At 38.7% G+C, this 18,637-nt stretch overlaps 1 protein-coding gene across 7 annotated transcripts in view; it reads left to right on the top strand.

Annotated features, from left to right (window-relative positions):
* Positions 1 to 18,637, top strand: part of TANC2 (tetratricopeptide repeat, ankyrin repeat and coiled-coil containing 2) — a 358,004-nt gene that overhangs the window by 257,423 nt on the left and 81,944 nt on the right. For all 7 annotated transcript variants that reach the window (XM_059909100.1, XM_059909099.1, XM_059909098.1 and 4 more), the window contains 2 exons: positions 5,168 to 5,449; positions 10,205 to 10,338. In XM_059909100.1, coding sequence (XP_059765083.1) covers positions 5,168 to 5,449; positions 10,205 to 10,338 — 416 coding nt within the window. The remainder of the gene's footprint in view (positions 1 to 5,167; positions 5,450 to 10,204; positions 10,339 to 18,637) is intronic.

The raw sequence follows: 18,637 nt of genomic DNA, 5'->3' as shown, positions 1-18,637 counted from the left end.
ATAAATAAATAAATTTATTAAAAAAAAAAAAAATCTTCCAGCAAACCAAAGCCCGGGACCAGATGGCTTCACAGGGGAATTCTATCAAACATTTAGAGAAGAGCTAACACCTATCCTTCTCAAACTCTCCCAAAATATAGCAGAGGGAGGAACACTCCCAAACTCATTTTACAAGGCCACCATCACCATGATACCAAAACCAGACAAAGATGTCACAAAAAAAGAAAACTACACTGCAGTATCACTGATGAACATAGATGCAAAAATCCTCAACAAAATACTAGCAAACAGAATCCAACAGCACATTAAAAGGATCATACACCATGATCAAATGGGGTTTATCCCAGTAATGCAAGGATTCTTCAATATACGCAAATCAATCAATGTGATACACCATATTAACAAATTGAAGGATGAAAACCATATGATCATCTGAATAGATGCGGAAAAAGCGTTCGACAAAATTCAACACCCATTTATGATAAAAACCCTCCAGAAAGTAGGCCTAGAGGGAACTTACCTCAACATAATAAAGGTCATGTACGACAGACCCACAGCCAACGTCGTCCTCAATGGTGAAAAACTGAAACCATTTCCACTAAGATCAGGAACAAGACAAGGTTGCCCACTCTCACCACTACTATTCACGATAGTTTTGGAAGTTTTAGCCACAGCAATCAGAGAAGAAAAGGAATCCAAATCGGAAAAGAAGAAGTAAAATTGTCACTGTTTGCAGATAACATGCTATACATAGGGAATCCTAAAGATGCTACCAGAAAACTACTAGAGCTAATATATGAATTTGGTAGAGTAGCAGGATACAAAATTAATGCACAGAAATCTCTTGCATTCCTATACACTAATGATGAAAAATCTGAAAGAGATATTAAGGAAACACTCCCATTTACTATTGCAACAACGATAATAAAATACCTAGGAATAATCCTACCTAAGGAGACAAAAGACCTGTATGCAGAAAACTATAAGACACTGATGAAAGAAATTAAAGACGATACAAACAGATGGAGAGATATACCACGTTCTTGGACTGGAAGAATCAACGCTGTGAAAATGACTGTACTACCCAAAGCAATCTACAGATTCAGTACAATCCCAATCAAACTACCAATGACATTTTTCACAGAACTACAACAAAAAAAATCACAATTTGTATGGAAACACAAAAGACCCCAAATAGCCAAAGCAATCTTGAGAAAGAAAAATGGATCTGGAGGAATCAGGCTCCCTGACTTCAGACTATACTACAAAGCTACAGTCAGCAAGACAGTTTGGTACTGGCACAAAAACAGAAATACAGATCAATGGAACAGGATAGAAAGCCCAGAGATAAACCCACACACATATGGTCACCTTATCTTTGATAAAGGAGGCAAGAATATACAATGGAGAAAAGACAGCCTCTTCAATAAGTGATGCTGGGAAAACTGGACAGCTCCATGTAAAAGAATGAAATTAGAACACTCCCTAACACTGTATACAACAGTAAACTCAGAATGGACTAAAGACCTAAATGTAAAGTCAGACACTATCAAACTCTTAGTGGAAAACATAGGCAGTACACTCTATGACATAAATCACAGCAAGATCCTTTTTGACCCACCTGCTAGAGAAATGGAAATAAAAACAAAAATAAACAAATGGGACCTAATGAAACTTAAAAGCTTTTGCACAGCAAAGGAAACCATAAACAAAACCAAAAGACAACCCTCAGAATGGGAGAAAGTGTTTGCAAATGAAGCAGCTGACAAAGGATTAAACTCCAAAATATACAAGCAGCTCATGCAGCTCAATATCCAAAAAACAAAGAACCCAATCCAAAAATGGGCAGAAGACCTAATTAGACATCTCTCCAAAGAAGATATACAAATTGCCAACAAACACATGAAAGGTTGCTCAGTATCGCTAAACATTAGAGAAATGCAAATCAAAACTACAATGAGGTATCACCTCACAGTTGTCAGAATAGCCATCATCAAAAAATCTACAAACAATAAATGCTGGAGAGGGTGTGGAGAAAAGGAAACCCTCTTGCACTGTTGGTGGGAATGTAAATTGATAACAGCTACTATGGAGAGCAGTATGGAGCTTCCTTATAAAACTAAAAATAGAACTACCATACAACCCAGCAATCCCACTATTGGGCATATACCCTGAGAAAACCATAATTCAAAAAGAGTCATGTACCACGATGCTCATTGCAGCACTATTTACAATAGCCAGGACATGGAAGCAACCTAAGTGTCCATCGACAGATGACTGGATAAAGAAGATGTGGCACATATATACAATGGAATATTACTCAGCCATAAAAAGAAACGAAATTGAGTTATTTGTAGTGAGGTGGAAGGACCTAGAGTCTGTCATACAGAGTGAAGTAAGTCAAAAAGAGAAAAACAAATACCGTATGCTAACACATATATATGGAATCTAAAAAAAAAAAATGGTTCTGAAGAACCTAGGGGCAGGACAGGAATAAAGACGCAGACGTAGAGAATGGACTTGAAGACGTGGGGAGGGGGAAGGGTAAGCTGGGACGAAGTGAGAGAGTGGCATGGACATATATACACTACCAAATGTAAAATAGATAGCTAGTGGGAAGCAGCCGCATAGCACAGGGAGATCAGCTCGGTGCTTTGTGACCACCTAGAGGGGTGGGATAAGGAGGGTGGGAGGGAGATGCAAGAGGGAGGGGATATGGGGATATATGTATGTGTATAGCTGATTCACTTTGTTATACAGCAGAAACTAACACACCATTGTAAAGCACTTATACTCCAGTAAAGATGTTTTTAAAAATTAGTAATTAATTTTAAAAAAGAAAAAGAAGAAATTTGTACATGAATGTTCATAGTAGCATGATTCATAATAGAAAGTGGAAACAACCCAAATTTTTGTCAGCTGATACATGGGATAAACAAAATGTGATATATCAGTATAATGGAATATTGTTCAGCAATAAAAAGGATGAAGTACTGATACATGCTACAACATGGATGAACCTCAAAAACATGCTAAGTGAAAGAAGCCAGACACAAAAGGCCACGTATCGTATGATAATATATATGTGAACTGTCTCAAATAGGCAAATCTGTAAAGACAGAAATTCTCTGGTTGCCAGGGGCTGGGAGAAACGGGGACTAGAGAGTGACAGCTAATGGGTATGTGGTTTTTTGGGGGGCAGTGATGAAAATGTTCAGGAATTAAATAGTGATGTTTGCAACTTTCTGAATATACTAAAAATCACCAAATTGTATGCTTTAAAAGGATGAATTTTATGGCATGTGAGTTATAGTTCAATAAAATAATGTTTAAGAAAAATAAAATAGAATCTATTTAGCTAAGACACTAGAATTAAGATTTTTAACAAGTTGAAGTCTAATTTTTCACTTAATTCTGTAATTATATATGTATTTTAAAAGAGTACGTTTTGATAAAAAGATGTGAATCAGGAAATTATAAGTAACCATGTAGGTGTATCTCCACAGCCTTTTTTTTTTTTTTTTTTTTTTTAGTGAAAATTTGGGACATTTTAAAACTTACATAGGAAACAATTTGCTTCTATTATTAGAGTTTGGCTTTATATTTTTAATTTTGGTGCTACTTTTGGAATTGTTACCTTTTTGAAAATGGTCAGCTATCATTCTAATGGCTTTCAGACAGTTTTAAATGAGTGTTTACATGAAGTGTGCTTGTGTGTGTTTTCTCAAGTAAGCTGTCGTCTCCAGATCCCAATTTATGATGTATAAGTGGTTTAAGTATGTTCCAGAGTAATATAAGCAGTATTAATAGATCTAATTCCCCCCTTTATGATTTCCCTTTCTCCTGTCCTTGTTCCCTTCCCACCCCTGGACTTTATTCTTCAAAATATAAAATGGGATGAGAGTGTAATACTTTGTTTTTAATTAATTCTTTCAGTAAGCATTATTTAGCATCTACTATGTGTCAAGGTCCTGTGCTAAGGTTAATGATACAGGAAAAAATGAACTTCTAAAAAATAAATAATAAAATGAAAAAAAAAAATGATACATCTAGAACTACTCTTGAAACAGTTAAGAAGGGAATTCCCTGGTGGTCCAGTGGTTAGGATTCCGGGCTTTCACTGCTGGGGGCCTGGGTTTGATCCCTGGTCAGGGAACTAAGATCCCACAGGCCCCACAGCGTGGCCAAAAAAAAAAAGAAAGAGTTAAGAAGGCATTTAACTCAGATAAGGGAGGTCAGGCAGGACTTGTTTTTACCATCAATGTAATTAGAAGGTTGATCATTGAAACCAGGTTATATCTGTTATACGTTTTTAGAGAGCAAGTAGAGCTCATGCTTGGTTGGCCCTTAGCACATCTCACAACTACATAAGCACAGAAAAACATCTCGAGAAAAGCAATAGGGATTTGTCCCCAAGACATGTGTGTGTAAACCAGAAATCTTTTTTTTTTTTCTTTCCAGTTGGCATGAATACAAGCTTTACAGGTGCAGAGACGTTAAATGAAAATTTGGTTTCTGCTTCCTTGACTGCTTAACATATTGAAAACCTTTTAAACCATCACAGCTTTTAGGGGTTTGCTTCCCTTAATATACTTACTAGATTTTTAAAAACTACCATTGTGAACTTAAAGGAATTACTGTTTTTATTGGTATTTTTAAAGAAACAAGTTCTCTTTACATTGCTTTCTACAGGACTGATGCTGTAAGCCATCCGGATTCTCTGCCTCACCCCGACCTCTCCCCCAGAAACTCCAACCCTACATCTCCCCACAATCCAACATTTTGAAGGTTATCCCCAGGCATAGAAGGAGGCCTTAAGGACCCTGCATTTTGTTACTTTTGCATCCATCCTGATGGCTGGTGCCTGGGCCATCTCCATTGCTTAATAATTTTGAATATCACCCTGACTTTCTGCCTATAACGTAAATTATTACTATTTTAACTATGTTTGTGTTCTGCCAGCTACAGTATCAAATAGCTCTAGCTCACGTGCCATTGCTTATCTGTGTAGAACCAAAATTCAGAGTTTTATTATTTTCTGAATAACTCAGAATACCATCATACTCTAACTCCCAGTGGTCTCCTAAACCATACTGGTTTTTTTGTTTATTTCTCTCAGTGTTGATGGTTTGGCCTAAGTTCTGTGTTCTCTTATTGTTCCTTCCAGTTCGCTTTGCACCTTATAGGCCTCCAGATATCTCCCTGAAGCCGCTGCTCTTTGAAGTGCCCAGCATCACTACAGAGTCAGTGTTTGTTGGCCGGGATTGGGTTTTCCACGAAATAGATGCTCAACTTCAAAGTTCAAATGCCAGCGTGAACCAAGGAGTAGTGATCGTGGGAAACATTGGGTTCGGCAAAACTGCCATCATCTCCAGACTGGTGGCCCTCAGCTGCCATGGAACACGGATGAGACAGATCGCCTCAGACAGCCCACACGCCTCCCCCAAACGTATGTATCCCTTTTTAAAGAACTCCATGCGGTGGGATAGGGAGGGTGGGAGGGAGACCCAAGAGGGAGGAGATATGGGGATATATGTAAATGTATAGCTGATTCACTGTGTTATAAAGCAGAAACTAACACACCATTGTAAAGCAATTATACTCCAATAAAGATATTTTTTTTAAAAAACCACTAAAAAATTTTTTTTAAAAATAAAGAACTCCATGCTTCATTGCTCTGAAATTTTTTCTGGCATCTTTGTATTAAGTCTTATATCCTTTCATTTTCTGATCTGCAGAACCTGACTGGCATGTGAGGACCATTAACTCAGAGTTGAGGGAAAGAATGTAATACTCTGTTGACATTTAACCCACATACCCAACAGTCACCTGAGTGTGACCGAAAAAACCTTTCTCTCAGAATAAATGTATGCCTCTTCCCTCCGGACTGCCTGGCTGGTCTGTCCTTTGGATAATGACTACAGCAATTGCCTATAAGAGCTTGTTTGCATCCATCACTGTCAGCTTTTGCTCAGCCTGTGTGCAGGCTTCCTGTTCACGCCGGCACAGTCTGTTTGCGGCCTTCATTTCCTTGCAGTCGATGTCAGTGTTGCACTGCTTGGGCTTGAACTTCTTTGTGTCCTTGAAGGGTTTCTTCTGCTTCCTTGTGAAAAGATGCTGAGATCTCATATATATTTATGCTTCTTTCATCACAGACAGGGTGCAGCTTAATGATCGACATCAGGATCCTGTTTATTTGTTTTTAAAATACTTATATGGTCCTTAGTACCAGGCACTCTCTAAGAGCTTAACAAATATTAATTCATCCAACCCTCTTATCTTATCTCTTTCAGTGAGGTAGTTCCTGTTATCTTCCTTTCACAGATAAGTGGTTTAAGGCTCAGAGAGGTTAGGTAAGCCTCCCAGGTTTCATAGCCAGTAAATAGTGAAACTAGAATTTGAGCCTAAGCAGTCTGGTTTCAGAGGCCAGTGTCATCCATTTTGCCGTGCTCCCTCTCCTTATTGATGGAACTCACTTGAGTAAAGGAGATAAAAAGAAATGTATAGGGGTTCTTCCTATACACACTATATGTATCGAACCAGTCTACCTGGCTTCTGCTAGTTATAAGAGAACAAAAAGAAACTATTGCCCTGCTAGTCCAAATCAATAATCTAGCTCACCACAGATTTCCAGACAACAACCACTAGAAATGGTTTGTTTGGGATCACAGTATTTTAGTTACAGAGTCTAGCACGGTGCTGTGGGAACTCAACAGGAACTCACTGAACACCCTCCAAACATCCTGGCTTCCTGTTGAAATTAATTCCTGTTTCATGTCATTAAGTAGGCAGATTGCCTCTGGTAAACTTATGGATATCTGACACGTAGAAGAACTAGTGTCTAGAAGGAAAACTGGTTGGATCAAGAGTCCCGTTTGCCAGGGTATGGTAAGAATTGGTATGGAAGAATTCATGTCTTAAGAGCAGTATCATGCTTAGTTTCTGGATGAAGTTTTTCTGAGGTAGGTTGGCATAATGTCATGGGAATCGAGAGCCCACAGTTTGGCCCCAGCGTTCAAACTGACTATACTTTGTAACCTTGAGAATTTTACTTTAATTCTTTAGACCTCGGTTTTTGTCATCTGTAAAATAAGTCAGTGGGATTAGGTGATCTTTAAGATTCATTCCTATGCTAAAATTCTGTGATTCTAAGATGTCTGCATGGTTGAAAGTAAGTTTCCATACCTATTCCAGTATTTTCGTTAGAGTGCTTAAGTATCACACCAGACTACTTCTTATCTGAGTAATCCAAGAGGTTAACTATTTGAGTGTGTCAGAAAGAAAACCAGCTAGGTAATAGTCTCTCTGACTCCTCTATATATCAGTCACTGTTGCAGATAACAGATGGTAGAATCATGGCTCAAGGGCAAGAAGAGCTGCTTTGTCTGAAAGCACAGGTGCCTGGAAGTGCCCCCTCTAAGCCTGGGAGAGCAGGAGTTAATAGAAAACAGCCCATGTGCTCCCCAAAGCAGAGGTCCTTTAAAGATAGTTCATTAAGTGATTCTCTAACATCCATTGCCTTTTACCTCCAGAGAAACTCTAAAAATACCCCATTCATGTGATAAATGTCCACAGGTCAAGACTATAGATTTGGCCTGATAGTTAACTTAGAAAACTTGAAAAGGTGTTAAAGGAGATCGAGTATGTGGCCAGGTATTTATCAGAATTACACAGAACCAGCATTGCCTTGTCGTAATTTGATGTAATAATTTTTGTTGTCAGCTTTGATGTCCAAACTACATTCCACCTCTGCCATCTTAACCAAACCACTTAAGAATGGTCAAGAATAAGTGGTTGATGTCATTTACTGGTATTTAAATATTAACTCTGAAAAACAAAATCAACTCTTGAAATTACCCCAATAGCTACACACATCTGTAAAATTTTCATTTTCTGTTATGCAAATGATTAATAATAAAATCTATCTTCAGTTTGTTTTAGAACTGGCTCTCATTAAATTTTCTAGTTTTGAGGACAAATGTTTTGTCTTTCTTGTATTATGCTCACGAGGTTTTGGTTAAAGCTTTTCAAGTATTAGGACTCAAAAATGTTACTTTTTAAAAAAAATCAATGATCTGTATGTTTTTATTTTATATTTCTATTATTTCTGTAAACAAACATGAACTGAATATATCTTAACCAATTTAAAGATATTTCTTTGAGAAAAAAAAAAAAAAGAATAAGTAGTTGATAAAGAACAAGCTGTTTTTCGGCATTGATCTGTTACTGTATGAGCCGGCCCTGGAAATGTTACTGGCAGTAGCAGAATTTTTTTCATTAGTGAATAAGAATGATGTCTATCGAGAGAGAGTTGGCTTAATTTTTTACAGTTTAATTTACATTCAGCTTTGATAGGTGTATTTGGGATCCCACTGGCCTTCCCAACCCTAAGTCAGTGATGCAGTTGTAGTAGTAATGAAAATAGGTGGAAGGTTATTGGAGCTCCCCACTTCCGTTTCTGCATCCTGTGTCATTCTTTCTTCTGTCCCTGACTCCTCCACGCTGAGCAGCGCTGCTGTGGAAGACGTGAGCAGTCTAGCCTGCAGCACTGCATTGCCTGGCTCTGTCCTTCCCCCACAGACACCCAGCCCCCAGCCGCCCCCTCCTTGTCATTTCCCTGGGAAGGCACAGAGAAGCTGTCAAGGCAGGCACTAGCCTGTCATCCTGCTGTCCACCTACACCCCTTCCCAAACCTGACTCCCCCATCAATCTCTACCACCACCGTCACCACCCACCCCCCAACACATACGTACAAAGAACAGAAACATTTTGTGAAAATGGACCTGTTGTGTAATCCAGGCATTATTACATTAACTACGAGTATACTCAGTACAGTAGTTAGGGAAGTTCGGTCTAATACAAGACTGTATTTTCCTATCACTGAAAGTCTCAGTGTAGTTGCTGTTTGGATTTGACATTTGCCAACAGCTGCCATGCCCCCAAATAGCTGTTCAGTGAGTAACCCCTACCCTCCCCGCTCTGCTCCTTCCAGAAGTCTGTGTTGCCAGTTTGCTGTGCATACTGACTGCTCCTCCCTATTAACTTTTATTTCTACTGTTCTCTGAATACCAAGCAGAAAGTAAAGACACCCAGACAAAAAGGAGGGCCTCTCCAAAAGGGAACAGCTAGAAGACAGAAGGTACTCAGACAGTAATTCGCCACAAAACCAGATAAGGGGGAGTGGTGTGGACAGAGGGAGTGAACAACGGGCATGATACAGTGACAGTCACTGAACTTTACTGCGCACATTTCTTCAGTCTTTTTCACTGCCGTCTCCCACACCTCCCCTCCTACAGTTTATTCAGAACTCTATGCAGTGGCCAGGGCATTTACTTTGCCAGTTGGATGGAAGAAGTCTCAATTAAGTCCTACTGGTAGGGAGTTAAATGAGAACTATTTTCCCCTATTTCTTCTCCTTTTCAGTAGCTATTGACCCTCAAATAACAGTCTACTTATTTTGTACCCATTTTTAAAATATGGTCTGTATTTATAAATAGAGTCTATAATTTCTAGTAGTAGTTAAGATGTTACCTAAATAACATGAATGAATGGAATTTTTAAGAAACAGCTTTATTAAGCTACAATTCACATACTGTATAATTCACCCATTTAAATGGTTCAATTCACTGCTTTTTAGTGTATTCACTGAGTTGTGCAGCAATCACCATAATCTTAGAACTTTTTCATTCCCCCCTAAAAGAAATCCCATGCCCATTAGCAGTCAGTCTTCATTTCCCCCCTAAGTCCCTATCTCTACCCCTAGGTAACCACTAATCTGCTTTTTGTCCCTATGGATTTCCATCTTCTGGGCATTTCAAATAAATAGAATCATATACTATATGGTCTTTTGTAACTGCTTCTTTGAGTGAGTGTAACATTTCAAGGGTTATCCATGTTGTAACATATATTGGTATTTCATTTCTTTTTATTGTTGAGTAATGTTCCATTGTGAGGCTGTACCACCTTTTATCCATTCATCAGTTGATGGACATTTGAGTTGTTTCCGCTTTGGGGCTATTATGAATCTTGCTTCTTTGAACATTTGTGTACAAGTTTTTACGTGGACATATGTTTTTAATTCTCTTGGGTACATACCCCTAGGAGTAGAATTGCTGGATCAAAGAACAAACGGGATTTAACCAGTCTTTCTTTAGTTCAGAGTTTTATGATTATCTGATGCAAACATCTCATCTTTTTAATACAGATGTGGATGCCAACAGAGAGCTGCCACTCACACAGCCACCTTCAGCCCACTCATCCATCGCCAGTGGAAGCTGCCCAGGAACTCCAGAAATGCGGAGGCGGCAGGAGGAGGCCATGCGGAGACTAGCCTCGCAGGTACAATAGGATTCTCAGGTTGCGGGCATGCTAGTTCCATTTTAACATCAAGGGGGCAATGGAAGGGAGACCCCTGGCGAAGTGAACAAAAGTATGTACAGGTGGACCATGAGAACATGGAGAAAAGTTTCTCTGTCTTTGCTGTTCCTAGAAAAATACTTCGTTATTATGGAATCAGAACCTTATTGTTGGAACGGCCCTTAGAAATAACCAAAGTCCCACAATGAATAGATAAGGAAATGGAGACTCAAAGAAGTTGTATGATTTACCCAAGATCACAGTAGAAGTAATCAATAGCTTTGTATTTTCATTCCTAGCTCAAAACTCTTCCTGCTCTACCGCACTATCCATAACTTCTTTATATGTTTGCATTTTAATTTTCTATTTTTATCAAAGTAACATATATACACAGTTTAGGAAATCAAATAATGTTCAAAGACTTATAATAAAAACCAGAAATTCTTTTCCCCTCCTGAGCCCACCCTCTCCCCAAAGGCAGCTACTTTCAACATTTGGAGATGTTTCTCTGATCTTTACCTCCATGTTTCATATACTGCTATAACTATTTTGATCAGTTTTGTACATTATCTATTGCTTCTTATTATGGATGATGAAAATGTTAGCTCTTTCACTTTCCTTCCTCCCTCTACCATCTCAGTACAGTTATATCATGAGTTTAGTCTGAATCCATGTTATAGTGTTTTCAGTATTAATACTACACAAATATGGTTCACTGTGGAACCAAGGATAACATTTTCTTCTTGAGCAGTTTTGTTTTTCCTGGGTTGTGAAATGCCTCATTGTAAAATTTGCTTATTTTTCTTCAAAACTGTAGCTGTCATTCCATAAGCCTTAATGCTTTGTAAAATGCCTCTCAATACAGTTTTCCACATCAGTTACATTTTTCCCCTCCTGGAAATCCTAGAGCTTTCCATCGAGCTAATCTGGACCTAGGATGCTCTGAAGTCTTACCACCTACTTGTTATCCTGGAAATTCCTGTTACTTCCCTTTTGTGTTTGATCCCATGTCATGGTCTTTCTTGATTGTATGCCTTATTTTGATGGAGCACGTCCTCTGGTAGCTTCCTAAGAAAGAATGCGTAGGAGGTAAGTTTTTTGAGACTTAATGTTCCTAAAAGCATCTTTATTCCATTCTCATACATTACTCTTTGTTTGACATAATATAATTCTAGGTTAAAAATTATTTTCCCTCAGAATTTTGAAGGCATCCATCTTGAACTTCCAGTATTACTATTAAATAATATGGTACTATTCTTTTTCCTAATTCTTTATATATACCTTTTTTCTCTCCAGAAGCTTTTAGAATCTTCTTTTTATCACCACTGTTCTTGGGTCTTTTTTTCATATTCTGTCAGTACCTAGTGAGCCCTGGAGATATTTTTTGATTCAGGGAAATGCTTTTGTAGTATTTATTGAAAATTTTCTCACCACCACTTCCTCTGTTCTCTCCTTCTACAACTCCTTTTAGTCAAAAATTAGATTTCCTATATTGTTACTCTTCTTAACTTTTCTGTTTCCTATATTTCTGTTTTCCTATTTGTTTTATCCACTTTTAAAAGCTTTCCTCAACATTACCTTTCAATTCTTTCACAAAAAAATTTTTTGGCTATCATAGTTTTAATTTCCAATAGGTCTTTTTTTCCCCCAGTTGTTACCTTCTTTTTTTTTTAATTGAGACTTTTTTTTTTCTTGGCTGCGTTGGGTCTTCATTGCTGTGCACGGGCTTTCTCTAGTTGCAGCGAATGGGAGCTACTCTTCGTTGTGGTTCACGGGCTCCTCATTGCGGTGGCTTCTCATTGCGGAGCATGGGCTCTAGGTGCGCGGGTTTCAGTAGTTGTGGCGTGCAGACTCAGTAGTTGTGGCTCAGGGGCTCTGGAGCACAGACTCAGTAGTTGTGGTGCGTGGGCTTAGTTGCTCCATGGCATGTGGGATCTTCCCAGACCAGGGATCGAACCCGTGTCCCCTGCATTGGCAGGTGGATTCTTAACCACTGTGCCACCAGGGAAGCTGAGATTTTTTTTTTTTTAATTTTAGTTTTTGGCAACACTGCATGGCATGTGGGATCTTAGTTCCCTGACCAGGGATTGAACCCAGGCCCCCTGCATTGGAAGCACAGAGTCTTAACCACTGGACCACCAGGGAAGTCCCTGTTCCCCTCTTTTTTATAGCATAGTGTTTTTGTTTTATAGATGCAGTATGTTCTCTTATCTCTTCCTTAATAGTTAGGCACCGAAAAACTGATGGAAGCTTGTATGTATGGAGAGCTTAACTATAGAGCATTAAGATGACCCACCAGCCTTTATGGGAAAACCCAAAAGTCAGTGTCCATAAGTTTTTTCCTTGCACTGTTCATCTTTTCTAGCAAAGAATCCACCAATTTCCTGGAGGGTGTATAACCTGGTCGCCAACATTCTGGAGCTGGTAGGAGAAGGTGGCGGAGCTTCATCGTTTAGGTTGCAGCCTTTTACCTAAGCCCCTTGTTTTCAGTCCTGCACCTGATCCTCACCTACTCTGTGTCTGGTGTTCCTAAGCCTAGATTCTCTGGTTTAGTTTCTCTAGTGATGTTAATTTCTCTTTCCTGTGGGTTTTGGGGAAGGTAGTCACCTGGCTGGGCAGGATAGGGATGGATATCTGGGAATCTAACTGCTCTTTATATAAACTTCAAATAATTTCTGTGTTTGCAACTTCCTTCCTCACCCCCATCTTCCATAGTACCTGGTGCTTCTAACACCTATGCTTTTCTGAGGTTTGACAGATGATTTGGCTCATTCCTGTTGTTAACCCCAGCAGGCATTTGTTTCACCTTCTTCTGTCTGTTAGGTTATTTAATCCTACATCCACTTTCCATCTTTATATATTATAATCTAAGATTAGAGATAGATATTCCTAATCAATGGAGTTTGCATTTCTCTTTCTTATTCTCCTTATTTTTGAGGATTTTAAGGAGAAGTATAGAGTGCAGAATGCCTGTCTCCAGTATCTAAAGAAATCTCTTGTCATGGTTAATTAGTAATGAGGAACAGGGAGCCATCTTCAGTGTCATAAGGTTCTAATTTCCTTATAGAAATCCTGTCCAGCTTACAGCCAGAAACAGCATGTTTCCCCCAAATACGTTTTCAATTGTCCCCACTTATTGGTACACATCCATTTATAAATGGGCTTCTGAAAACAGTCTGAGATTTCCCTTATACTCATTGCTAACTCAGTGCAACTTTAAAAGACATCTTTGGGGGACTTCCCTGGTGGCGCAGTGGTTAAGAATCCGCCTGCCAATGCAGGGGACACGGGTTCGATCCCTGGTCCAGGAAGATCCCACATGCCGCAGAGCAACTAAGCCCGTGCGCCACAACTACTGAGCCTCTGCTCTAGAGCCTGCGAGCCACAACTACTGAGCCTGCGCACCACAACTACTGAAGCCCACATGCCTTAGAGCCAGCGCACCACAACTACTGAGCCCACGCACCACAACTACTGAAACCTGCACGCTCTAGGGCCCGCGTGCCGCAACTACTGAAGCCCACACACCTAGAGCCCATGCTCTGCAACAAGAGAAGCCACCGCAGTGAGAAGCCCGCGCACCGCAACGAAGAGTAGCCCCCACTCGCTGCAACTAAAGAAAGCCCGTGCACAGCAACGAAGACCCAGTGGAGCCAAAAAAAAAGAAAAAAAGACATCTTTGTTTTACCTTTCCAAATATTCCATGTAAGCTGACTCCTGCCTCTTCTTTAGAACAATCAGAATAACTGTCATCTTAGAGATACACAAATGCTGAAGAGCTTTCATCATCACAGTCATTTATTTATTCATTTAGAATATATGCTTGGAATGCCTATAACACAAGATTGAAGTTAAAGCAGTGAACAAGACAGGCACAATCCCTGCTGTTATGTAGCCCACATTTTTGTGGTGGGAAAAGGCCAATTAACAAACAAATATGTAATATGTCAGATGGTGATGAGTGCTAAAAAGAAAGTCTCCCCATGTTGTCACTTCTTAGCCTCTCTCTCATCAAGAGAAAAAGTCCCAAGATGTTTATGTTCAATATTTGGAAAATGTTATTTATTTTTAGTAGGTAATTAGTGACTATACTTACTTGAAAAGTGATCACATTTTCAATTCCATGGTTATACCTTCCTTAAGCAAAATATAAATAAATGTCTTTTGTACCTAGAAATGGGATATTTTTAAATTTATATTAAATATTATATAAGAAATGGCCCTTTAGATTAAAATTGATGTTTAGTTCAATATTTGGAAAATGTTAAATATTATAAGTGAGAAATTAGTGATTATTTACACTTACTCAAGGAACATATTTAAAATTTCACACTTATTTCTAACTTAAGCAAAATATAAATACATCTGTTCACACCTAGAGATGGGATATTGTGAAGTTTACACTAAACAAAAAAAGTCTAAAACAAATGGCCCCTTAGATTAAAATTGAATATTATCCCAGTAATTGTGCCACAGGTCACAGTTCAAGTGCAAGTGTGTGCTGTAGAAGCATAGAGCAGAAGCCAACAATCTTACTTCTCATCTGTAACAAACTGGTAAGCAGAAATTATCTTTTCAAACCAGTTAGTATTTTGATAAAGTAAGCTAATGTATGAGAATTAAAAGTATCCTTGAAAAACTTCTTGATTTGCTAGCCAGAGTTCTTAGTGTTGGTTCTTGTATATCATTAATTATCATTGGTATTTCGTAGTATGCTTGCTGCTTCTTATGCTTCTTCATAATTGAGAACATTGAAGAGTTCTTGTCACAACTTTAGAGCAATTTTATTTATTGAAGAAACACTTCCCACTTGAAGTAACAGGTTTTGCTAGGTGTACATCTCTTAAATGTATTTCCAGTTAATCTTACATGTTCTGAAGTATAATCACAGTAGAGCAGTGCAAAGATCTCATTCGGGGCCTTTCCTGGGTGTGTGACTTTATAACAACCATAGATTTTCCAGGCTTTCGGTCTGTTGCCACCAAGTGATCATACATGCAGAATTCTCCAGACAAGGAGAGGCTGACTTCCATTTACTGAGGGCTTAATGTGTGTTGAGCTTAGTACTTTTTACATTATATTTGTTATTTCACTTCTTCATTCTTAAGCCTGTGAGGTGGTCATTATCATCCCCATTTTACAGATGAGGAAACTGTGCTTCAGTGATAGTTAATTTTCCCAAGGTCTTACTATTAGTAAATGGCAGAGCTAGGATACAGAGCCAGTATTCACCCCAATGAAGTGAATCTTCTTCTTCTCCCCATTTTACAGATAAACAGAGGCTCTGAGGTTACACAACTTGCTGAGATAACTAGTACGTGACTTGAAACCAGATTTAAACTGAGGCAGGCAGGCTCCAGAGTCCATGCTTTTAACCACTGTGCTGCCTCTGTAGTGTGACAGGAAGGATTTTTGTTTAATGTTCTTTTGGAAAATCTATCTATAATTGAATGCGGCTTTAAAGTAAGGAAGTCATAATGAAGGGGCACCTTTCAGAAATTTTGCTGACCTAAAATTCTTCTTCAAAAAGTTTTTATGCAGGACTTCCCTGGTGGTCCAGTGGTCAAGACTTCACCTTCCAATGCAGGGGGTACGGGTTTGCTTAGCTTAGCTTCCCTGGTTGAGGAGCTAAGATCCCACACACCTTGCGGCCAAAAAACCAAAATATGAAACAGAAGCAATATTGTAACAGATTCAATAAAGACTTTAAAAATAGTCCACATCCAAAAAAAGTCTTTAAAAAAAGTTTTTATGCAACTAGAAGCTCTTGTCACATTAGGTAAATTGTCCCTAGCTTAGTCCTTAGATTAAGAAGCTAATACATCTGAAATAAGCTAATTAGAGAAACCAGCTAATTTTAAGAAGTGTCACAGAGACACAAAAAGTAAAGGTTTTTTTCCCCCGAAGGAAATCTATGAAAGAAAAAAAACTGAAATGTCATCCTTGCCAAGAGACTAGTTCTGTACTAAATCAGGAGGATGTCAAGTGATATGGTTCCTGAGATTGTTGCTGCTACTGTTAAAGCTATCAGCCAAAGAAGTGATCGTTTCAGCAGTTCACACATGTGTGTTGAGCATAATACAGAGACTTAAGCCACACATATACACATGGAGAGAGAAAAACAAAAAATGACAACAGTGAAGTATAAGATTTGGTTTGTATTCCAGTTGGGTATTTTTTAAAAGATTTACATTTTAGGAGAAATGTGATCAGAACTAAACAAGTAACCTATAAATGATGTTTTATAAAATGTGTCTAGGGCTTTTTTCCTCTAAAAATTAACACTGAAATTTTATAGTGAGACCCAGATTGCATCTACATTCAGGATACTGAATATGGGAAACAACCTTATTTATTCCTTTGTCAATCTTGTGTTTTTTATCTGTCTCCTCCACCAGAATGGGTCAGTATTTAAATTATTGTTCACCACTCTATCCCCAGCTCCTAGCACAATGCCTTGCACAGAAATATGTGTTAAATGAGTGACTAAATTGTAGTCTGTTCTCTATACTGAAGCCTGAGTAATCTTTCTAAAACGTATTTTTGTTCTTGGTACATAAAACCTGTCAATGGCTCCTCCTTGCCCTTAAATGGAATCCACACTCCCTTCTTGAAACATCACATGTATTAGCATAAAGGGCTTTTACCTTTTATATCTAGCTCAGGTTTTCTCAGCCTCAGCACCATTGACATTTTGGGCCAGAGGATTCTTTGTTTGGGGCCATCCTGTTTATTGTAGTATGTGTAGGAGTGTCCTTGGCCTTTACCCACTATCCAGTAGCATCTTCCCACCCCCGGTTGTGATGACCAAAGCTGTCTCCAGACGTTGCCAAGTGTCCCGTGGGGAGCAGAGCCACCCCAGATGAAAACCTCTGCTCTGTCTTATCTCCTACTACTCCCAGCTCACTTCCACTGTAGCCACACTAAAACTGATTTCCTGAAAGTGTCAAGCTGTGTCTTGCCTGAGGGCCTTTGCACGTATTGCTTTCCTCTGCCTGGGACACTCCTGCGCCCGTTCACTCCACCTCATCCTTTAGATCTCAGCTTAAGTTTTACTTTCAAGAAGCCTTCTCTGGCTCTTCTAAGTTACTTAGATATGTTGTACCAATATCTTATATTTCCTCTCTCATAGTGCTTTTCCCCCAGTTTTATTGAGATAGAATTGACATATAGCATTGTATTAGTTAAAGATGTACAGCATAATGATTTGATATGTGTCTATATTGTGAAACGATTACCACACTAAGTTTAGTTAATACCCATCAGCTCCCGTAGTTACAGAATTTTTTCTTGTGATGAGAACTTTTAAGATCTACTCTCTTAGCCATTTTCAACTATACAGCATAGTATTGTTAACTATAGTCACCGTGTTGTACAACATCACAATAATAATAATGTTGCAGACAACATCCACTGATGGATACTAAAAGTAGTGGGCAAAAATTTGTGGAGAAATAGGATTTGCATTCTCTCAAAGTATCTCCCCCAAGATATTTATTAGCTACAAAGGGTAAGATAGTAACTTTACAGTAGAGAAACGTAGAAGAAACCTTTATCTTAGCCAAGCGATCAAGGTCAGCATCACCAGTAACAGGACATGTCAACATCATGAACCCCATGACATGATGCACTGAGAATGACACAACATTGTTTTTGCGGTATTCTTGCCAAAAAGTCTCAGTTGGAATATGAGGAAAATATTAGACAAACCCACGTTGACTGATGTTCAACAAAATAACAGATCAGGACTCTTCAAAAGTGTCAAGGTCATGAAAGACAAAGACTGAGGAGCTCTTACAGACTACAGGAGTCTAAGGAGAAATGACAACTAAATGCAACATGGGGTCCTGGATAGAATGCTGGAACAGAAAAAGGTTATTAGTGGAAAACTGACAAAATTCAAATACTGCCTTTAGTTAATAGTGTTGTGCCAGTGTTATTTCCTGGTTTTGATAATTATGCTACGGTTATATAAAATGTTAAGGGAAGCTGGGTAAGGGATATACAGAAACTCACATCTTTTTGCAACATTTAAGTCTAAAATTAGCTCAAAATAAAAAGTTTTTAAAAATAAATAACAGTCCTACTGACAAAAAAAAAGTTAGAGCTCCAAGCTGGAAAATTACTGAGGCCGAACCCAAGTCTGGAGCTATTCTTAGCTTCCAGCCCCAGGATGGGGATTAGAGTCAGAGTTGAGGGACAGGAGAAAAGGCAGAGAAAGTAGTTTTTGACACTGAGCCTCCAGGTCCCTAGAAACACGAAAAGCCAAAGTAACCGAAGT

This window comes from Balaenoptera ricei, chromosome 20 (genome assembly GCF_028023285.1).
Source record: "Balaenoptera ricei isolate mBalRic1 chromosome 20, mBalRic1.hap2, whole genome shotgun sequence".
NCBI classification, from domain to species: Eukaryota; Metazoa; Chordata; class Mammalia; order Artiodactyla; family Balaenopteridae; genus Balaenoptera; species Balaenoptera ricei.
This window is presented reverse-complemented; position numbering and strand designations above follow the sequence as displayed.